The 24,593-nt window shown below is 38.3% G+C and overlaps 2 protein-coding genes across 2 annotated transcripts; one reads left to right on the plus strand and one right to left on the minus strand.

Annotated features, from left to right (window-relative positions):
- Nucleotides 1-457: 457 nt before the first annotated feature.
- On the minus strand, nucleotides 458-24,073 carry LOC121412439. The gene is made up of 5 exons (XM_041605250.1): nucleotides 23,996-24,073; nucleotides 20,239-20,374; nucleotides 18,540-18,677; nucleotides 3,548-6,904; nucleotides 458-787 (listed from the first exon to the last, which is right to left on the minus strand). Exons 2-5 carry the CDS (start codon nucleotides 20,323-20,325, stop codon nucleotides 458-460), a joined length of 3,912 nt encoding a protein of 1,303 aa, XP_041461184.1. The 5' UTR covers nucleotides 20,326-20,374; nucleotides 23,996-24,073.
- LOC121413241 lies at nucleotides 7,498-9,561 on the plus strand. The gene is made up of 3 exons (XM_041605991.1): nucleotides 7,498-8,493; nucleotides 8,746-9,104; nucleotides 9,422-9,561. Exons 1-2 carry the CDS (start codon nucleotides 8,116-8,118, stop codon nucleotides 8,917-8,919), a joined length of 552 nt encoding a protein of 183 aa, XP_041461925.1. The 5' UTR covers nucleotides 7,498-8,115; the 3' UTR covers nucleotides 8,920-9,104; nucleotides 9,422-9,561.
- Nucleotides 24,074-24,593: the final 520 nt, after the last annotated feature.

The following is a 24,593-nucleotide window of genomic DNA, read 5'->3' on the forward strand; positions in this document are numbered from 1 at the left end:
GGATGTCACGCGCGTAAAACATTCCCCATAGACTTGTGTGTTAAAATGGCACTTTTGAAAAATTCATAAAAAATAAATGTGAAATTAGAGGGTGGAATGTTTACTACCATTGGATAGGATATATATCTGGCATTCCATATCTGACCAGGAAAGGGTAGCGTAGCCAGCTCATTTTAAAAATAAATTGCCATTTATGAAGATAACTATGAATGGATCAAATTCATCGACTCAAACAGTAAAATAGCCCTAATTAGTCCGCCAGTCAAAAAAATAGTTCCAAGTCACTTTTTTATCTTCCCAATTTGGGCGAAGGAAGTTCAGTAGTTACCATTTCTAGAATCAGTGTTAGATTTTGAATCATATTCATACAGTTTTGTCAATCAGCAACATCAAATTGAAAAAAAATCGAATGGGTTGGGTCGAACGAATATCTTGAGCCCTCCTGATGTAATTAGGCTCATGGCACCCCAGGGCGTGACGCTGAGGGCTTGGTGTCCTTGTGAGTATAGAGGGCAGCATGTGACTTGTTGGAAGATCGGTGTCTCACTTCAATCTTGGCTGCTCTGAAAATGCGTTGAAGTTTGTGGGAAGTAGGACCTATGTAAGGCAAGATAACCGTAGCTTTGGTGGACTCCTTCGGACGAGACGGGGTCGGTTCGGTCTTGATCTTGTGTGGAGGATAACCATTTATAGTTACGAGTGTCGACTTGATGTGATCTAGTTCCCGTTGCAGGTGGTAGTGATCGCTGATAGAGTGTGCCCTCTTGACCAATGTTCTTGGAATAGACTGTAGGATAGACGGGTGGGGGAACGATTTGAAGTGAAGATACCTGTCAGTATGGGTTGGTTTGCGCTATACTTGGTGCGAGAGATGGTTGTTGGGTTCACGTGTAACGAGAGCATCCAAGAAAGGTATGGAGCTATTCTTCTCCTTATCCATCGTGAAGGTGATTTTAGGGTGTTAAGAATTGAGATGAACTAGAAAATCTTCTAAGCTGTGTCTACCATGTTGCCAAATGACGAATGTATCATCTACTTATCTCAGCCAGATCTTGGGTAGGAGAGGCGATGATCGAATGGCTGTCGATTCGAATTCTTCCATGTATAGGTTGGCAACTATAGGTGAAAGGGGTGATCCCACAGCTGCCCCCTCCTGTTGCTTGTAGTATGTGCCTCACCATTGGAAGGAAGTAGACTCAAGACATGTAAGCAGTAGGTCGTGGATTTGGTCGGGTGACATGGAGGTGCGGTCTGCTAGGGAGGAGTCTTCTTGGAATTTATTCTTTATGAGGTCACATGTTTCTTGGACTGGGACGCTGGTGAACAGTGACTCTACATCCAAGCTGACCAGTCTGTCTTCAGGAGGTCTCTTTGAGCTTGCTGATAAAGTGGGAGGAATTCATCACATGATGCTTTGTTTTTCCCCACCAGTTGTTGTAATGGTTGCAAGATGACGAGCTACATTGTAAGTTGGTGACCCCCTAGTAGAAATGATTGGTCGAAGTGGATTCCCTTCCTTGTGGATTTTCGGCGCAAGTCATATCTTTTTCCAAATTGCTAGTATACTATATTAATTTATGTATTGATAATTTTTGTTATCACTATTTGGTTTGACTTGCTAACCCATCTGGGACTTGTTGGCCTCAAGTGTTATACTGGAGCTTCTGTGAATGATGTGCTGACCGTCTTGTCCCTTTAATTTTTGGTAAACGGAGCAACAAGCAAGAGGCTAAAATGCCTCACCTGGTGCAGCTTAGAATACAAATAGGTGATTCAATTCAAAAGTACACAATTTTATACATATATATTTTTTTACTTAGGATTTATGTTTACATTGTATGTCTGGGAATTGTAAGTGCTGTGATATTTCTGTGTACATAGCGCATATATAAATATTTAACCGTTATTATATTTATTATCATTATTTGTTATACGGGGCCCAGATCAGAGCTTAGAGTTTCTAGCCAGTCTCCAAGCTATTGCATAGTTCACCTCTATGTGGAATACAACATTAATTTCCTCGGAATTATTTGCACACCATCAATGAACTGTTTTCAACTATTATAGTGAGAGAAACTATCGGTTCTCATCAAGATCTTCAACCTGTTCTAGCGAACGTTTTTTTAACCAATGGGTTGCTGCCGAAATCGACTGTTCATCGTCACTAACTTCGTCTTCACGGACATTTCAACTCGTTACAGTGACTCAAATTAAAGGCCTGGTTCCACTGGCCGACGGAAGCAAAACGTAATGGACACAGCAGACGAGCAACATTTCGGGGATAGCTCAATCCGTTTTCACACGCTCCAGAAATGGACAAAATTTGCGACAAATTTGCAAACACATGACGGAAAATAACGTATGTTGGTAGTATTTAGCGGGGATGATCAACGGGTGTTCATAGGAAGCCTAGAGGATGGAAGTGGATGGAAGTGAGTGTCAGCTCCTAAGGGGTTATCCGAGGTTATGAATACTTAGGTCACTTAGGTCACATGGCTACTTACGGTAGGTACAGATGCTACTACCTAGTTCCCACTGTCACAATTTACGCCATGATTTACCTTTCTTATAACTGACCGCGATTTTTTTTAACCATTCATGTTTTTTAACGATAAATACGATTGCCACAACTGATCTGATAACATCACTCTGATTACTCCACGGTCAACACCACCGTTTTAATAGCGGCACAAATCGTGGCAGTGGGAACTAGGTATTAGCATCCGCAGCTACCGTAAGTGGCGTGTGACCTAAGCATTACATACGAGATGCATACGGTTACATCCTTTCTATTCCGTGCTACTAACGATGTATGGACGTTCCATGTACCTTATCTTTTCTCCCTATTTCCTTTGTTCAGATCCAGTGAATATGAGTTGTGAGGATGCCCAGGGGTGCAGGGAGGATACAGCGGGCGTTTAACGGATCATGGAGCTCTGTAATAGCTGCATGAACGGATGTTAACGGACATGGGACGTTTGTTGCTCGCTTATGTTGCGGATTTTCATCGTACATGGCGGAAAGTTAATCTGTTCTAAAAGTTGTATGCAGCTGAAAACTTTTTTGTGCTGATGAAATCACAGTAGACGGATGCTCGATGTATATAGCGTGTGTAACACGTATGCAATAAGGATACAACAGGTGCTCATAGGTTTTTCCAACGGATGGCTAGATTTTTACGCTTTACATCCGCTTTGCATCCGTAAATCCATTGGGGAATGACTAATTCATGATCCGATGACCAGGGTAATAATAAATATGTAAAACGCTTAGACACGACGCGTCGTTCGATATATTAAGCGTTATATAAAAGCGGATTATTATTATAATCAGGTGATAATATCGATAAACGTTGGTATAGAAGAGCCAATTAGAATAATGTTATAATCTTCTAACAAACCGATCTATTTCCTAGCTTGCTGCGCTTGTAATGTCTGACTTTATTTATTTTCATTTTGTTCTACATCGTTCATCTTGTATTCACAGGTGCATGATGATAAGTGTGTACACCCTCCAATTTTGGAGAGCATTAATGCCTCCTAAGAACCCAATCACTAAAGCGTTGGAACATTTTCTTTTTCTGAGGAAACTTGCTACCCGTCTTGTCTTCTGTCCAAGATGATGATGGTACAATCTTTTCTTCAAAATTTAGGTTTCTCGTTGTGTGCTCAAGTGAAATGTCTTGGAAAAACTTCCTCAGGGTAGCTCCAAAATGTTTAAGTTGAAAGAGATTCTCTTGGAGCTCTTTTACGTGTTCCGGTTCTGTTACATTTTCGTTAGCTCCTTCCTTTAAGGCGATGTCAAGTATCTCTCTCTGTTTGTTGTATTCTTGTTTGGTATTTCTCATAGTGTCGAGTATAGTCTCATTTCGATACTTGCCTTGTTTTGCTTCCTCTTGCTTTATGCACATATCAAGGTAGTCGTCCACGGCATCATTGTATGGTATAAGAGCATTTGATTTCAGAAAAGAGCCAAACTTCGCCGCAGTTTCCATGATTATTTTTTCTTCTACCTTCAATTCTTCAATTTTGTTGTTTATCTCATGTATCATTGTTTGTATCTTGGATTTTTTGTTGCGAATTCGATTGATCTCACTTTGAATTTTAGGGGATAGGAACTCCGTTTCTGTTTTCACCAAGTCGTAAGTAATGTGCATATGCTCTTTGTAACTGTGCTGACAGGTGTCACATGTACCGTCTGTCATGGCCTGGCAATTGTAGAGTTGTATATTGTTTGTTGTTTCGATTGGGACACCGGGTAGGTGACAGTGGGAGTGACAAATCGTTTCATATACTGTGTTCTGAACCATTGTGTTACCAACTGGAACGTAGCTGATGCACTTAGGGGAGGCACACACTGTCCTGGGATAGTTAAGTTCTTTACGTGACACATCATATCCTTTAAATTTCAGAACTTCTTTCAGAGTACTGATTTCATTATTTGCCTTCAAAATTATTTTTGTGATTTCCCTAGCTACCTCTACATTCTGGTTTATTGTGTTTGCTACTTCAGCTAGGGGTTTCCCCATGGCGAGAATGATTCGTCTGGCCTCATTCATGCCAATGGTTTCTTTGACGTTGTGGGGCGTCAGCTCAGATTCGACGTACTTTAAAAGACGCATTGTTTCCTCCACAGACCTGTCCCAACTAGACGAATAGGTAGCGATATCTGCTTCATTGAACATGACCCCGTTCTTTATGCATGCCAGGAATCGAAAAGGTTCGTTGTCAAAACAGAAGTACTTATCCTTTGTTACCTGGATCCCAACATTCCTATTCTCGAGCTCTTTATTAAGGGCAGGCAGAGTATCACCTGGCTGGTAGAAAGTCTGTCGAGCATGCGTAAAGCAAAACACAATGTTGTTCTTGGCCGAATTGTGCAACTGAACAAGCAACTCTTGTATGCAAAATCGGAACATTGGAGTAAGTCGCGACTTATTGGGCTCTAGAAGTATGCATATTGCATGTAATTGGGAGAAGTACGTTAGGTAGGACAATATTTTGTTCATATTGATTTTATCCTGTTCGATACCACCAGTATCACCTATACCTGGTGTGTCAATCAATCGCAGCAGTTTGTCCCCAACTTTAAAGACATATGACCTTGGTTCTTTTGTCGCTGAACTTCCTACTTCCTGCTCTTCATTTCTATCCCGTGTGCCAATGTTAATTTCTCTTTGCTCATCGTCTTTAGTAAGAATGAACGAAGATGGAACCAGAGCATCGAATTCCTTAGTCTCCATTGCCTCAGTTAAATTGGCAAATTTCAGGTAGTTTTGAAACCCATTGATCCAAGTGGATTTACCAACTCCTGTCTCTCCCAGAATAAGGATGTTCATTTCCTGCACCGGTTCAAGTCTGGAAAGGTTGTCATGCAGAATTGCTTCAGGATATCTTACAAAGTCCATGCCGTGATGTGGGTCATTGCAGCGGAAATATGAATCCTTGGGTTTCGATTTTCCGCACCTACAGTAAAACATCTTTGACAATGTGCCATACTCGACTGTTTGTTTACAATTTGAACAAATCCATGTATCTGGATCTCCAATACAACCACTTCCTTCTCCAGCTAGAGTATTTGGGCATCTAATTTTCACAATTGTTTTGTCTCTGGAAATGTGATCATCTGGGTGCGGGTTAACAACTTGGATCATGCACATTTCTAGGAATTTGCCCTCTTCCTTATAAAGGTCTTCACTTGTTCGCATGCCATTTACATACTTCTCAATTGTTGGTTCATTTATGTAATCTGGCCAGATACTGCTAGGTGCAATTTCTTGGTCTGCTACAATGAATTGGCATGTCTCTCCGTCAGATAAAGAGGATAAAAGGCGCATGAAATAAACTCTATTTTTCTCTACAACGTCCCTACTACCGCATTTAGGAATATAGAAAACAAAACTGTTTTCTCTTCCGTCTTTGACAAGCTCATCCTTCTTACCAACATACTTGATTCCCTTCTCTAACATTGATCTGACATTTCTGACTTTTCTTAGGTATGGTGTGAATTCATTCTCGTAATTTGAAGTCGAAATCTCATGAGAATCTATCTTACTCAGAAATTCTTCGAGAACACTTGAGTCACCTTTCCCGGATCGAATACTTTTCACCACATTTTGAAGATCAAATTTGAAACGGAATTCTTTGTTTCTGACCTCCCCCAAAACTGCATCAATTTTCTTAAGTGTTTCATCAGAAATGTATTCACAGTTATGAGTCATGTCTTGGTGTATATCATGAACTTGTTGCCGTTTCTCCTTCACCTTTTCCAGGATCCCAGTAGCTCTCCTAATAGTTGCTTCATCAATTTCCCTGTATACGTTTTCTATGCCTACTTGGATCTTGCATTTTTTTCTTACATTTTCGAGAGGCATGAGATGGTACGTGACAGGGACCCCTTTGCCACCGTTAGTATTTTCGACAAGAGTAGGTAAAGACCTGGCAATATCAACTGCTCCCTCGTATGTGACAGGAAGATTCTTATCTCGAGACGACACATCAGCCCTACATTTAAAAGCTAACTTTCTCTTCTCGTGTTTCATCTTATCTTCCAAATCTACCTTTACCGTGCCCTTTGCATCCGCTTCCTTCTTCAGTTTCTCTAGCTCTACATTTATTTCCTCCCTAACAGTGGTTACATCAGCATTCTCCACGTTCTGATACTCACAAGTGATGGTACACTGAGCCCCCCAATCTATACCTACTACGACGTGTGTTGCATCAGGCTTCGTATCGTACAATATCTCCTTGTCGATTATATCTTTGTTTTGTCTCAGCATGACCTCCTCATTGACTGTCTTCAGCTTGTAGATGAGACTCATGCTTTGGGCCCTGGCACTCGTTTGTTCATCTCCGAGGAATGCTCCAGAACCATCAAGTTTCACCATTCCAGTTGCCACACTCACCTTGAAGAAAGAAATAAGTATAACCAATACATTTCGTCTAAAAAAAAATATGCACATTTGAAATGGCTGCCAAACAGAAGAAAATGTCAATTTCTGGGAAAAATACCTATTTATATGGAAAGCCAGTAAAGACAACTTTAAAATTACACCAAAAAAATGGAAAATAGTCATGCTTGAGTAAGCACTTCCCACTCAAACAAAGGGAATGAAAATTAGGCTGGATAGGAGATAGCCTTCCAATGTCTTTCAGTTTTTGAGAGGCCAGTCCTTTGGAACTTGCAAAGTTGAGGGTATTGTGATAAATCAATGATCAATCATGATTAATTTTGGTTGTTCGAACGAAATTTGTGAATCATTAAATTGAAATCTAATCCCTGGGTAAACATGATTTGCAATTTTAGTGCAGCATTTTTAGTTGTTGTTTTTTTTTTCAGGTGGATCTCAGCGGTGTGTTCATGGGATTCGTGAGGATAGGGGTAAGATAGGACTTAAGTTGGTGAAGTAGGTTGATGGGATAAAGGTCAACAGAAAATTTAGTCACCCCCCCCCCCCCTATCTTTCTTCTTCCCTCCTGAGAGACTATGCTTATGCTAGGTTCCCACTGCCGATCAAACCAGCCCGACCAAGCCCGATCAAGCTATTTTGGCCTGGTCGGGCTCGGTCGGCAAGGGCGATCGGGGTCGGTCTACCTTGATCGGTATCGATCTGGCTTCCTACACGACATTTTTTGGCATGCCAAAAAATATCGTGTAGGAGTCGTGAAGGCAAGCCATCGTACAGCGATCGTGTACTGGTCGAGTAGAGATCGAGTTGATCGAAAATCGAGCGTGTAGAGGTCTAGTTTGGTCGGGGTGGATTTTTTCCGCCGATCACTACCCGATCATCTCGATTCACACACAACTTCTACACGATTGGTTCCCGATCAACTCGATCAACAACTCAACTGCTTCACGATCGATACATGTCTGCCCTGAACATTTACTCGACCGAACTCGCTCACTTCTCGACAGCTTTACGATCACATCCCAATCACTTCTCGACCGCACTCGATCTTTCGGATCGCAACTCAACCAAGGGCAAAGACACAATTACGTGCTGATCTTATCACATTTTCTTCGTACCAGTAGGCCTATTATTGATATTAAAATTAATCAGTTCTGGAATTGGGAGTGATAACAGGTGACTACTTGCAGCTCTTCACATACTCCAACATGCCGCGTAGAACTAAACGTAAAGCTGCGACAGCTGCTGATACAGATGATGGCAATGAATCGACATCTTCAACATCTTCAGTCACAAGGCGCCAAGAGCGTACAGCAGCAACTCAAACCGAAGACTCCCCTGCCAAACACACCCGAAGACAAGAGCACATGAAAAGAAGTGTCAGTGCTACTGCTGCGTCATCTGATGTGACTGAAAGTGAAAATGTAGCTACAACCTCGGCCATCTCACCTCCTGTAGAAATCCCTCGGTTGACCAAGAAAAAAACGAACGTGCAGCAATCGGCAGCTCCTCCACCTCGGAACCAATCCCCAAGCAATAGCACAGAAAGTCAAGAGCAGGAACAGCCTCGCTTCCCGCAGAAAGAGGTAGGCCTAAATACTTGTACTGATGCATTTCTTTTTACTTTTGTATATAAAAAATATCAGTAAGAGCAATTCTTTAAATTCCTTATACATTAAACGTGGACCCCTATGAAAAACAAGTCCCACAAGTGGCAAATAAATAAATAAATGTATAATTTCCTTGTAATACCCGCCCCCAAAAGAGAGAGAGAGAGAGAGAATGAATGATCATTTACAGTGGTAGGCCTATAATTTATGAACATTGATTTTATTCAGACTGAATTCAAAACCCGGAAGTCCATGCGTCGAATGCTCACTCAGGATGAAGAGGACGATCTCGTGACGTGGCTGAGGGAGCACACCTTTCTGTACGATAAGTCATCTGCCCAGTTCAAAATGAGAGAAAAAAAAGCAGGACATGGCGGGAAAAGGAGGACGAATTGGACTTGAATCCCGGAGATCTGTCATCGATTTGGTATCTCAACATGAGAACCCTGTTTTCCAGACTCATCAAGACATCTCGCAAGTCAGGATCTGGTGCTGCAGAGCGAACAGCAAGACAGGAATGGATTCTGAACAAATTTGAATTCATCCGGCCATACCTGGTTCAGTTGCGTCATCAGAGAGGATCCAATGTAAGATTTTTTTCTCTCTCTCTTTCTTTTTCCTTTCTTTTTTCCTTCTTCAATTTTTCGGCAAAAGGCTTTTGGAATAACACCCAGTAAACCCTTGTATCAAATAAGTACTCCAGATAGCCTGTCAACATACTCTATCAGATAAAAACAAAATGCCAAAAGACCATGGGACAATGAGATTTAGTGCCAATTACAGTGTGCTTTTCAATTATAAAAATGTTGATATTGTAGTCCAACTCTAATGAATGTTCACATTGTGCATAATATGGATGGATATACAGATATTTCCATTTACTTTATGTCCAATATATTTGTAGTTTGCTGAAAAGAGGAAGGAGCTTGCCCCAGAGGAAACAGATGATGATGGTGATGCCGCTTCTGATTTGTCAGCACCATCAACTTCATCTGGAGGCGGTCAAAAAGCAGCTAGTGCAATCTCCTCGCTGACATCTGAGTTGGAGTCCTTGCGTGGTGCCATTACAGGTGCACGGGATGCAGCTTCTCAGAGTGGCCAGTTATTGGTGTACTTGATGCGCCAAATGGATCAGTAAAGGATGAAATCGTTCATCACCCGAGTCACTAGGCAGGCTCTCGACCTTGTGGATGAGAGCCGAGAGGAGAAATTGCGACTGACAGGTCAGGAGGCAGCTCCGCAGGCGCCTAAGCAGGCAACAACATCAATGTTTACCGTACCTAATCTTCCCTCACATCAGTTCTCAGCAAACAGAAGACGAGCTCCCCCTTCATCAGCCGCTGGATCAGCAGGGCAACACCACCAGCAGTTCAGACAGCAGCAACAACTTCAGGACTTTCAGCTTGCCACAAACATAGCTGCAGCTGCACCACCAGCCCATCTCACTCCTCAGATGTCATACTATTCCCATCTACAGCCACCCAATGTGCAACCTTTTCTCTCGCAACAGCCAGAGAGCAATTTCCCTGCAGCTGTATCAACAACCACTACATCTGTCATCCGTCGTGCCATGGATATTGTCTGTACACCAAGCACTTCCTTCAGCCTCAGCCAAGAGACAATTGAAGCAGACATTGACGACTCTAGCATCTGTCATCAGATTGACTGAAATGGGCATATCATTGTAAGAACCGTCATGTCAAAAGCAGCACGGGACGCGCAAGCCCTATGTGAATGAACTGTGAAAGAACTCGGTATCAGTACTTAAGTACTTGAACAAAGTTTTACATCTTTGACTTTTGACATTTCTGTTAGAGAATAAGACTTGATATTTGGGTGTTTTTGAATGGCATTTGTCCAACTTCGGGTTTTCTTACAAGTTTATCAGAACTAAAAACATTCTTCATCACGTTATTTATTGAATACCATAGCATAGTTAAAAACATGTTGATTTTTTTCTTAAAAGTGAAAGGAGTTGTCATAGACAATCACGGCTAAGTTTACGTTTGACTTGGCCCAAACTTTCCATGATTTCATAGATATTGCAAATGTGGTTCGTGATCAAAGGAAATGAATTAACACTCTAGTGATGTCGAATGACATAAGGTTTTGTTCGAAGTAGAGTTTCGGAACTTATTTTTAGAAGTTTAGTTAATTTCAATTCCAAGAAATTTTGGTGTTCTTTTCTTTCTTTTTATTGCTTTGTACTTTGAATCTTGGTTATCTTTCAGATCATAATATCTTTCACAGACTTGTTGTTCAAGTTTGTATCATTACCTTTTTATTCGCTGTATAAGCCAAACTGGATGCATTCAACTGGCACTGAACTTGTGTTATTTAATGTAGCAGCACAAGAAACACTATAATACAAAAATTTCAAAGCTCCGCGAATAGTCAATGGTGACTCTAATGAGAACTCCGAAGTGCCCAAATGGATGCTGGCTTTATTCTTAAAGCGAACGTTGATTTTGTAAACGTTGACACTGTTTAAGAGAGCTTGTGTTATTAACATTATTATTTCATGATGTTGGGATAATGTGCTTCCTTTCCTGTTGTGTTAGAGCTAAAGAGAATTTCATCTTTATTAATTCTTTATGAAGTTTTGTGTTTTTGGAAGTTTGAATCATACCGTCTTTAGGTATTCCACGAGCACGTAATATCTGTTGAATTTGATATCGAGTGTACTGTGGAATGTCTAAAAGCAGGGCAGGAAACAGTATTTCAAATATTTTAAAGTTCCAAAAAGAAGATGAAAAAAAAGCAGTGTTGTGAGCTCAGAAGTGCCCAATTACTGACTTTGTAATATGTAAAATCTGTTTTCTTTTCTTTGATAAAACTTTACTGTGTAAGTTGTGCTATTAAAAGTTAAATTTTGTGTACCTTTTATGCTGTTGGGAAAATATATATTTCTTATGCTGTAGTGTGTAATCTAATCTTCACTACCATAACAATGAACTCTTTATCATGAACAAGCAATCATTCCATTATCAAAAGTGGGTCTTGTATAACCTCTCCCCAGCCTACACGCATACAACTCGAAATATCATCTTAATATGATACATTACAAAAATTATTAGAAAAGATAGCTGTATCATGATTATGGATCACTGTGCTATTTATTGCTAAAGTCCTTATGACTATTTAAACAGCCCTTTCCAAAAATAAAAGTGAGTTTTGACATGAATATGTGGACAATCAGTAGACCTATAGTACAGTGATTAGACAGTGACAGTGAACATTACTGAAATTAGATTGAAAGTCTTCAAAATCAGGCACGAAAGAGTTCTGCTACAGAAGGTTCTAAATCCATTTCAGTTTTGTTCCAAAGAGGTGCTAAATTCGTATCAGTTTTGTTCAAAAGGTGCTAAACCCATGAAATAAAATTTAAAATGTCAAAATGATTGGGGGAGACCTACTTCTGTTGCAGTGTGCTTTCACACCACAATGATACATTACTTTGACGGGGGCATAATTATAGCACTTTCTATAACCCAAACTTACTTATTTATTATTATTTTTTTTAATAAATGAACATTGTTTCCAAAATGTGCTAAATAAATTCAAAATCAAAGTTAGTTATTTTTTCATATGAGTATGGCGATTTTGCAGCAGATTTATACAATCCATGAACATTACAAAAATATATCGCAAGAATGAACAGAAAGCCAAAATCGAACATTATATATATATACTGTTCGATTTGGCTTTGTGTTCATTCTTGCGATATACTCTGATGAGTGCAAGTCGAAAAGCTTTAGTATGTCTCTCTTCAATGCGATTTTCCGATTCTGTAGTACCAAACATCTTTTCAATTACAAAAATACTGTAATTCTGATGCAAATATTATAAAGCAAGAAAATCATGCAAGAAAATTAGTTTCGATCCAAAAAGTGATAAGTTCAGTTCAGTTTGTTCGAAAAGTTTCTTATCCATGAATTACAAAAAAAAAATATAAATTGCCTAACAGTAAAAGAAGGGGGAAAAAGAAACAATGAGGAGACCTAGATTTTTTCTTCTTAAGTGTGATTTCAAAGTCCTGAGATAGAGTACTTCCGTGGGGCATAATGGTAGTTTCTAACAACACGCAAATACACCTTTTGGAAGAGAACTCCTCATACAATCATATATCACTGTGTATATACAGAATAGAGCGATTAAGGAGTCACTGTAGTGAACTAAATCATATCGTGATGCCAATCAACTGAACCAGCTGGGGAATTAAAGTAGCGCTTGAGGTAGTGCCTCTGGTGGACCCCTGAAATGAGTACTGTACCATCAGCTGACGATAATGTTTGTGCAACCACAGTCAATTCACCACTGATCTTGGATCTCTTTTCGAACAAGTTGATCTGCTTGGGTCTAGATTGTGTAGAGATCGGATGGACGTCCAGCTAGTCTAGTAGGGATCGCGTTGGGATCGTATGTAGATCGGAATGATCGAGAAGAGATCTAAGTTATGGTCGAATGTACGTCGTGAAGGAGTCGTGAATGGTCGAATATGGGTCGTGAATGGTCAAATAGCGGTCGGGAAGAGCTCGTGTTTAGGCATGTGGTCGGGATTGGTCGGGGAAAAATGGGTGATCGGGCTTGGTTGGGTTGGTTTGATCGGCAGTGGGAACCTAGCATTAGCGAGGATGGGCAGGAATTAGCCTTCCAGTTTTTTGAGAGATGAGTCCTTTGGTATTTCTAAAGCTAAGTGTGTTATGCTTACATGTAATTTGTTATCATTTGAAATTAGTTTGGTTTCTTAAGCAAATTTAACGAGTTACTAAATTGAAGTTTAATGCATGAGTGAACAGGGATTGTAATTTTAGTGTAGCATTTTATGTTTATCATGTGTATCCTAGCAGTGTGTTCGTGAAAGTCAGAATGTGTTAGTACCTATTGCATGCAAGGGGGCAAGATAGGTTAAGACTTTAAAAAGGCCTCATTCTTCTTTGTGTTCTTTTGTAAAAGTCAGAATGTGCTGGTACCTGTTGCATGCAAGGGGGCGAGATAGGGTAAGACTTTAAAAGGGCCTCATTCTTCTTCTTTGTGTTCTTTTGTAAATTACAAGCCATATACCCATCCATCTCCACCCTCTATCTATCTCTCTATTGCTGGATAGTATTCATAACTTAACTGCCAAGTGACCGATGGTTGATTGGTATATTTTTCATTTAATGAGTACTAGGAAACTTACTGATTATGATGATTTATTAAACATGTTAAATTACTTATTGAAAAAGCTAAATGTTTGATTAATCACATCAATTGAGTTGATTTACTGATTAATTGTTGATTTAATAATTGAAAGTAGGAGTGGGGTATACATGGATAAAAAATAATTCCTTTTGTTAATTTAATGTGGCAACAGTTTTTTATCTATTCCTTGTAATGTATCTCAACATGAAATGACAATGTTTTTAGTGTCGGGTCCGAGAAAAAGTGTGTCGGGCCAAAATCCAAAATGGCCACCAACCCCCCCCCCCCCAAAAAAAAAAAAAATCACAGTTTTGGCCCCAATTTCTTTATTTGGTGTTTTTTCTCTGGTTTTGGTGTCTATTCATATGTTTTGGGGGGCAGACAATCTGTTTTACCTAAATTTAGTAACTATTATTTGTAGAGTTAAAGGGTATTTTACCTAAATTTACGCATTTTTAGACCCATTTTTCAGCCCCAAATTAGGTTTCATCGTCTTGTGGTTCAAGGATATTGGAAGATACGATATCCATATGCTATATTGCTCTTATTCCTCTTCTTTGGATTCTACGGATATTTACAAAATATATCTTATTAAATCAAAAAATGATATCCTAGGGGGCATACATTATAAAATGTATTGTACATACTGCACTGCATACATGAACGTCCATGCATTAACCAGCATGACAAGGTCTACAGGTACTATAGTGTCATAGAAATTACCTCTTGAATTAGATGCCTCAGAAATTGAAGATACTGAATGTGTTGTCTCAGGAATTAAAGACATGTTTTGTCAAATATGCTCATTCATGGGACGGAGAGGGGAATGGATTATAGTCAACCCCACATTATGGCATTTACATGTATACACTGTGGCTATTCTGTTACCATTATGGTAACTTTGCCATTTAATTGGATGAGCCGTGGTGTAGTAGTTCTGACTCTCGCCTTGTAAACAAAGGGTCGTGTGTTCGAATCCCACCATGGCCTAGCGTCCTTTGGCAAGGCGTTAATCCACACTTTGCCACTCTCGACCCAGGTGATAAATGGGTACCCGGTAGGATGCGAAAGATATTGTATGTTTGATTTTGCCAGCGCCATAATGTGGCTGCGACGAATGCAAGGAATGCTCCGCAGAGAGTGGAAATTGTGCACTTTTCGTTCTTGATTGAAATGAATCAAATGACCGGGGTATATGCTGTAACGCGCTTTGGGCAATTCTGGGAAAAGCGCTTTATAAAAATTGGCTATTATTATTATTATTATAATTGTAACTTGCATGGGATCCTTGATTCTGATTTGCCGTTGATAAGCGTTACCATGGTAGTTAACTGACAACATAAACATAGGGTAAGACACAACCAGACAAAAACAAGCCTCCAAGGCTCCAAATGAAGAAGTTATGGCTAAAAATGTGATGTGCGTACATGTACTTGATGTTAACACTCTATGTGCAATTTATGTTTATCATCGGTTTCATATTTCCATCATGTATATCAGCTAACAAGCAATCAAATTCACAAATCACAATTTAATTCTAAACCTCAGGAGCTCACTTCTATGGCACTATACTTCATATACATGACTTGTGTTTATATATGTCATGGTGGTCAATGCATTGATATGCAGTGTAGTACTGTGACGAAATAGGCCTATAGAGGGCGCTTGCTAGAAATAGTGTCAGGGCCAGCCAGAGTTGTTATATATACATAGGGACTGTGTGTGTACACAGTTGAGTTACAGAGTTCATTCAGTGCAGGTGGTTGTGTTACATAAGTGGTCAGTGCATGCATGCTGCAGTGCACTCAAGTCAGTTTCAGTTCAGAGTTTATCACAGTTAGACCTCCAATTCAGGTTGCAATCCCTACAGTTCTGCTTTACATTCATATTTGTTGAAGACCTCGATTGTTCAGAGGATAACTTCTCAGTAATAAAGACAAGTTGAAAGGTATGAATTATTGATTCAGATTCGATATCTTTGTGTTTATCGTTTGATCTGTTTGATCTGATGTTGATTGCGATGATTGTGATTGATTATCCCGTAGTGTAAAATTAGGTAAACTAGTTGAACAATAACAGACCAGGCGAGCGAGCAATGAGTGAGAGTAGCGAGACAGTGATCGTGCAAGCTAAAATACCATATATTTTGGTGAGAAGCCTTTGCTCTCGTGAGTTATGTTCCCATTCTATTGACCGCTCGGGAGCGGGAGCAAGAGAAGAGCGAGAGCTGGGGGAACCCCTAAACGCTACAGTACATTGTATGTGCAGTACATTGTATCCCATATACAGCCGCTATGGACAAATGACATTTTCTTTCATTTGATAAGATATATTTTGCAAATATCCGTCAGCCCCAATTTAAAGATATAAAAGCTCTATATCTATATGAAGCTGCTTACTACTGCTCAACTGGTATTGTCTAATATCCAAGAACCATGAGACAATGAAACCTAATTTTTGGCTGAAAAGTACTAATTTTAGGAAAAACAAATTGCCTGCCCCCCAAAGCATATAAATAGACACCAAAACCAGAGAAAAGGACCACCAAATTAGGAAGATTCGGCCAAAACTGTAATTTTGGGGGTTTTGCATGGCGGCCATTTAGGATTTTGGCCCGGCACACTTTTTTCTCGGACCCGAGACAAAAAATATCATTTTATGTTGTGATAAGGTGAAAGGAATACAAAAAAAACTGTTGGCACAGTAAAACTCAAAATCACCCATTTATAGCCCACTCCTATTGAAAGGTAAAAATTGATGACCTAATTTTCAGAATTTATTATTAATTTGACAGTCCGCTCTGGACTTAATCAGTCTCGATCTCAACAGGAGGAGGCCAGGGCTGTAGGAGGGAGACTATGTTCTGTTGATCCTCATCCTACTTCATCCACTTTAGTCCTATCTCGCTCCTATTCTTCTGACTCCCATGAACACACTGCTGAAATCCAAAATGATAAAGTTAAAATGATGCACTAAAAATTGCAATTTACTTCACTCATTCATTAAATTTTAGTTTGATAATTTATGGAATTTGCTGAAAACAATTAAAATTGACCATGTTGTTTATAACAACACCCTCAACTTTGCAAGTCCTACGGTATTCGCTCTCAAAAACTGAAAGAAATTGGGGATGTAGTTCCTACCGAGCCAAATTGTCATACAGGCCTACCCTTTTTTATAAGTGGGTAGTGCTCAGTCAAGCATGAGTAATTTTCCAACTTTTTGGTGGCATCTAAAATTTGACTTTATTGACTTTCCATATAAATATCGTTTCCCCAAAAGCTAGATATTTTTGCTTGGTAACCATTTCAACAGTGAATATTTTTTTTTCAGACACACTGTACTTTACTCAAACAAGCAGGCAGATTACACCTTGAAGAAATTATTAGAAGGTTAAAAACTAAGATCTCATTACAAAGACTTTCTCAATTGAGGTATTCATATGTTTCAGCCGTGAAATTAATAGTACTAATATTACATATTTTAAAAGTCAAAGGATTGTCTCACTCGATATTGAATCCCATTTAAACATCTTACTGAATATTGACGAACTTACGGGTCGTGTGGTCATGTGATTAGAGAATTGGACTCATAATCACAAGATTGTAAGTTCGACTACCGACTCTGCCATTGACTCCACTTTGATAAAAAGGCCCGAGAGGAATATCTGTCGTCTAAAAGGTCAGCCGCTATGACTGATTAACCTAGACGTAAAATGTTTCATCGGTAATTGGTTTTCATAACAGCTTGGCGCTTACCAGCAAAACGCTGTCCTGCCGAGTTCCTATGGGAGTTACCAAAACAGAAACTTACCCCTTTCAAGAGAACTATTTGTATGTTTCTCTTTTAATCAATGATGTAAGGTGATTTATAAATAATATCTGATTTATGATTCATATTAAATTGGTAATACCAATTTAATATGAATCATGTTAATTTGCAAAGAAGCATACTATGCTTCTTTGCAAATTAAAATTTTATTTTCGTTCAACTTCTCTCCCCTTTTTTTTCTTTCTATCTCTCCTTTCTAGATCACTCTACAAAACAAAGGATGCGATCTTTTACACAGCAGATCTCGCGTACTTTTCTCAAGTATTTTTTTTTATTTTCTTAAACGTTCATTTTTATTTCTTTCGAATGTTCTCTATTAAGTTTTAAAGAACAGGTCCACCCCCAAAAAAGATTGATTTGAATAAAAAGAGAACATTCCGACAATAAACACTGAAATTCCATCAAAATCAAATGTAAAACAAGAAAGTTATAGCATTAACATTTTGTTTAATTTCACAAAACAGTTACTTGTACATCCCGGTCGGTATGCAAATGAGGGGACAGGTGACGTCACCCACTATTCTTTTGCATTTCATTGTATAAAATGTGAAATATTTCATTTTTCTCCTCGTCATGTGAAAAATGAAATGTGTAATAACCAATGTTCTGTGATATCATAGAAGTGATTATTTTACGTTGCATAGCACATTTTGTAAGAATAATTCAAGGTAAGTCTGTAAAATTTAGCAATTGCTTGCACCCAAGGACACTTTTTGGGAAGAGTGTCAATATGTGTTGCTACTTATTAAGAGTAAATAGAAGGAAGAAAGTATATTTAACGGGAAGAAATAATTATTCCGAAAAATGTAGTCTTTGCGAATAAACAAAATGGTAATAAATGTTTTCTCAAATAAAATATGTATTCCATATGCAATAAAAATAGGACTTCTCGTGACTTTCCCTGCTATAGTATCATTTCTATCGAATTTTGTTATATTCTCTTATTCATTAAGTTTAGTGACATCTATGGTTTTAGTAGTAATATGTACGTATTTGTTTTTACTGACCTCAAGTTCAGCTTCTATATTGAGTTTCTTGCACTTTTCCAACAGGCTGTCTGATGTTGTCATCTCAATCACTGTCTCTGCAAGGTCCATGGTATCCACCATATCATCTTCAAGTTTTGAGGCAAACAAAGTGTCTTTCTACAAAAAGAATCATTTGAAACACTGATAAAAACGAACTCTACCAATGTTACAAATCCAAAGAAGAAATTTATATGCTAAATTATGGGAATGCAGATGTATACAGTTATACTTCATCGTTTTCTCTCACTCTCTCTTTTTTGGTTTTTGTTGGAGGCTATAATGAAGACGTATGCATATTCATAATTGATGCAACACCACCCCCCCCCAAAAAAAAAAATCCCAATAGTTATATTTTGTTATTAAGTATTTTCAATGTTTTTTTGTGTGTATAAAAGTCAGGAAGTTTCCTTTAAATATTCAAGCCTAACCGATTTTACTTAAGTATGCCTACTACAAGCCAAATCTATTCTTAAAATGATTATTATTCATTGATTTTCAATTTGAGGGCTCGCACTCGTCTCATTGTCTTGCATATTTCTCAAAAGATACGGTATGTGTCCAAAATTCAGTCAAATTAAAATGTTATCCTCACGTACGCCGATGGTAGGAATTGATAAAGTGGTAGACATACTGGTCTGAATAAATAGAGCCGAAAAGGTGGAAGGCTGTCTTTACATTAAACAGTTAAGAGTCAAGTTGTTATGTATATATGGTAATATTAAATTTAATATATAACAATCATAATCATTTGTGTAAACTGCTAAGTATAAAGTACGCAATATTGTAATACACGTTCTGGTGAACAGGTGGTGACATTTGCTCCGGGTTTTATTTCGCTTAAGATATCGGGTTAGGGTTCCAATCGGGTTTCATTTTAGGTTTCGGGTTAGGTTTATTTACTATTTAGGGTAGTGCAAAGTATCAAATCAGGGGCTGAAATTGGTCATTCCATAAGTGTGTGGAATTGATAGTGGAGCAACCGAAAAAAAAAGTTACTCTAGGATAACACGGGAATCTTGATATCAAAAAATAAAGATCAAGTCCAACCCAGAATGCTATTAATTTGAATATATAGAGAAAAAAATCAAAGGAGCATAACACTAAAACGTTAATCAAAATCGGATGTAAAATAAGAAAGTTATGACCTTAATCATGTTAATTTGTGCTTATTTTCCACAAAAAAAGTTATAAGCACAACTTAGTGATATGCAAATGAGAGGGTCGACGATTCCATTCACTTACGTTTTCTTCTTTTTTATTGTTTGTATCAAACAGTATTCCAATTTTACATATTTGACAACAAAAACAAACTTGATTAAACCATAAAATGTTAAAACAATGGTAATTTCACATACAAGGAATAACACTTTGTTTCACATGGCAATAAGAAAAAAATGTTTCATTTTAAATACAAAAGAAAGAGCGAGTTGATGATGTCAGCAGTACCCTCATTTGCATACCGACCAGGATGTGAATATAAATGTTTTGTAAAATTTAATAAACGAAACTTTGAAATGCCAAAACCTTCTTATTTTACATCCGACTTTGATGGAATTTTCAGTGTTATGCTCGCTGGATTTTTTTTCTGTTTTTATTCAAATCAACTTATGTTAGGGTGGACTTGTCCATTAATACTGTTAATTTAAAAAATGATATTTCTCCTTTTTAATTATCTTACCAGGAATGTCTCAGTCCTTATATCGTACAATGCCCCCAGCTTAGCCGTCCTCCCCAAACTGGCTCTCGTTATAGTTACTAACGCCATGCTTTTAATTGGCCATGTAGACTGTGATATCAAGTAGACTATGATATACCTGCAAACCAAATAAATAGTGGTTACAATAGAAAAGCAAAAGTAGCCTGGTGGAGTGCCTCTGGCAAAACACCATTCATATAATTATAAAATACTACTTTCTTTGATCCTAAATGGCATTTGACCCTGATCAAGTGACCTAAGACTTGTGCCATATGAGAATCGATATTTGATTACCCTCTGTCCACATCAACATATAATTAACTATATCGATATACTTTCAGTTATGATGGCAATTCAACAATTACCCCCGACATGGCCACAGTCCCGTTGACCTCTGAACTTGGTCGTGTGATTTTCATATATTACTTCGTCCATAGATCATAAATGCTTCCAGTTTAGTGATCATTTTATTGAAAAATTAATATTCCCTATTCATATTGCACATGATAGGGTATACAGAGGTGTGTGGTGGCCATTTTGAATATCAAGAAATACAAAATTTGCAAAATAAAGTTTATTTCAGAGAGTATTTCACTCCTGCAGCACAATTACATACATTTTATAGCCAATTTGCTTGCAATTTTATGATTTTAATGGGTAATATGCATACATGTATTTTGGCGGCCATGTTGGATTTTGCCAATTTGCGGAAAATGCTCAAGGTTACATGATTGGCATCATTCAGATTAGTAATCAGCACCCTCGAATTGACAAGAAACCATAAAAAAAATATTGTATATATGAAAAAGAAGGTTATGCCTCTCCTATCCTGGACTCTAAGTTGAGCCAGCCAACATGGGGCAAGTTGAGTCAATTCGTATGGTAATGTATATAAAAACAATTATCAAGTGAAAGACTTAAAATAGAATAAAAATACATGCTGGTTTTTTTCCCCCATACATTTTGTACATATTTTTTTTTAGCCTCAACTAATCCCAGAAGGTGGTTCAAATTACCCCGCTGATGGTGCAAGTTGAGCCAATTGTCATCGGGTTTGTTTGTCTGGGTTTTTTTCGTTCAAAGATGACAATTATTAATTGTCATATCAATTCTAAAATGCAAAAAGCAAACAGTGTCACACTTTACCTCGCCTTCCCCTATGGTTATATCATAGGAAAATCTACCCACTGGGAAAAGTTTGCGTCGAACATCCAAAACAGTTTGCATATGACTTGTTACGTCATAAAGAAACAAGTTAGCGAATGCAAATACGCTATGTGAATCCATATCGAGATATTTGGTACTTAGTTTCACGTTCTTTACCTCGCTTGCGGATTTTCCGTGGGAGAGCTGGTGGCGTGACAAGTGAAATAACTCTTCATTCACGTCATTTGCATGGCTGTGTGATTTCATTGTCGTAAGAACTGAATAACAGTCTGTGTTTGCATTCATTGTTATCATCCACAAAATGCTCATACGTATCCCCCTACACACACACGCATTTAAATTCACATTCATATCCTCCATCAATGTTCATACTCTCCCTCTAACCATGAATATAAAGGAATTAAGGAAATACAGTTAAACTTCTCTTTAGAAACACACCCATACTGTAATATGTGGAATGCATTAACCATGTGAATATGAATTCATTACAAGCAAACATTTATTTTCTTTCAATTGATTTTTTTAACTAGGGCTATATAAAGTATTACAAATCAGTTTTTAGTTTCTTGGTTTTTATTCGTGTTAACCTTTCCTTTTTGCAGTATTGATTTTCTTGACATACAGTAACTTTTCCAAAAAAAGTCGTTCGTGTTGCATTTATTATAATAGTATTTTTTTATTTTTATCATAAATCTGGAATTTAATACCTGCAGAGTTGGCACGTTCTAAACGGTATGTTTTAAAACATGCGTTTTAAAACACTTATTTTTTGTTGCTGTTTTTTTTTTGGGGGGGGGTTTACAAAACATGTAATGGCATAGTTAGCGGTTTTATGTCTCGCCCACTTATGAAAATAACCAAAAATATCATGATTTGCGAGGGTACGCGACAGAAATGTATCGAAACTTCATTGTGAAATGACTGGGAGGCCGCGCTGTCTGCATCATGCACGCATGACCGTTCCATAGGGATGCATACGCACTCACACGCTGGTGATCCTTTCCAAGGCCCCCCGTTTTCACAAACATTTGTCGTTCCGAAGCCCGTTCCTAGGACCCTCCTTTTTACAATAAGCCCGCTCCAAGGCCCCCGTTTTTTGTCTCACCCGCGGCACACCCCCACCATTTTTTTGGTCGAGTGCCCCCCCCCCCCGGGGGCTAGCGTACTGGCAGAACATATCAATTTGTTGTGTACAAAAAACGCTCCTCTTATAGGCATAGAAATGGGACAGTCACTAATACGCGCCGCTGTCTTCGCATCGTGCAGGCAGTCTACGTGTATAGTGGCGGGCTGCTACATTGCGGTGCAGGGGTGTTCAACTTACATATCGTGAGCGCACTCAGCTGCGTGTTTTCACGTCTTCTCCTTTCTCTCCTTTTCTTGTCATTTTTCCTCGCATTACTTGTTTTCAGAAATTTCCCTCTCACTTTCCTTGTTTTGTCACTCCCTTCAGTTTTGTAACTCTTCTTGATCACTTGCATTCATTGGCACACCCCCCGGTCAAAAATGGTACGGTCCTATCCAACATACACTCAAGTCGTCGCTGTACGAATAATGAAAACGTGCAAAATTCTTCACGCGCTGCGTTGCCTAGCTATGCGTGTGTACTGTGTACTATACTGTGTACACACAATGCCATCGGCTGAACTCGCCAAACTATAGTGACCAATTATTGCAAAAGCTTTTGCAAATGTGAAAAGTGACAGAGGTTTTTTTATCCAATCAAAATCATTCTTAGGTATTTGCAATCTACAGCATTTTCTGCAAAATGTCTTTTTTTGATAGGGTTTATTGTGACGTATATATTTTTTTACAACAATGTGAATTCGCACCAAACGTTTCGTTTCCCGCACTTGCCCATTGGCTCATGTACAAATGGATTTCCAAAATCATCAAGAAAGGTTCCATAAACCTCAAAAGAGACAGAACTTAATTTGACTAAAATTAAATGAAAATCATATCATGTTCAAGGTGAGAATCTGCTCTATTCTATTCTGTTTTGATAGATCACCTTGTTGACGCGTTTGGGAGATAACTTAGCAAATCCCTCAAAAACGGCGTATTTTCTATTATTCTCCATAGGGAAATAACTTAACACGCTACGCACTGCAAAAAGGAGCGCAAACAAATTGATATGTATGGCCAATATTGCCCTCTATTAAGTACAGAATTTCTATGGGCAAAACCCGGGGAGGGCAATGTGGCAAATCTTCCTCTCGTTGGTCTCGGATTGAAATTAGCGAGCGAAATATGATAAATATGATATTGATTTCCTAATTAAAAATGCCTTGTATAGGTGATTATATTATACATAACCAAGAGTCAAGTAGAAGTTGTAAAATCTATACACTTCCGCCATTTTTATTTTTTTCGCAAATTTCTATTCGAATGTACTGGAAAGGCTATTGCGTGAGATGTGTATCTGAACTGAGAGTTGAGAACTGTTTCGTTATAGCACTGTCCGAGTATTATCCTTCTTAATATGATTGCTTCTCTGATCTGCATTTGCCCCCACCATATGATGACCATATTTTAACCTTCATAACAATCAATATGAAAAAATGTAACTTACCAATTTTGAAGATTATTAATTCAACTCAAAAGCTATCACAAGTCACAACAGACAGAGTGTCTATCTCTCCATTTCCGTGATTTGGCAAATGAATATATATTGCACGGAGAAGCATATGATGACTCAATTGGGGAATTCCAACTTTGGAATACCCCATGCATTACAGCCTAGCCATACTTGTACACAGCTCCTTGGTGCAAATTTTCGTTTTGAGAGTGCTGAACACGAATCTGATTGTTGCCAAATTTATAACCGCCATCGTGTTATTTCTTGTTAAACCTGCTTAGAAGTGTAGTTAGTGCTATTAAAATGTCGTTTGTTTCTCTTTTGAAAAAATACATATATACGTCGAATGTTATTTTCATTTTCTTCTGAACCTAACTTCCACTTAAATTTACTTTTAAATGATTAAAAAAAGTGATATTCTTAAAAGTGAAGAAAAGAGACATATGTTCTTAAAAAATACATTATCCTGAAATATAAACGTGATCAATTAAACAAACGGGGGGGGGGTAGTTAACTAAATATTTCATGGAATAGACATCACTAGTACTCATTGGTTCATAAATAATGTTAAATTGTATGTTTTGCTGAAAAA

Source organism: Lytechinus variegatus, chromosome 4 (genome assembly GCF_018143015.1).
Source record: "Lytechinus variegatus isolate NC3 chromosome 4, Lvar_3.0, whole genome shotgun sequence".
Taxonomy (NCBI): Eukaryota; Metazoa; Echinodermata; class Echinoidea; order Temnopleuroida; family Toxopneustidae; genus Lytechinus; species Lytechinus variegatus.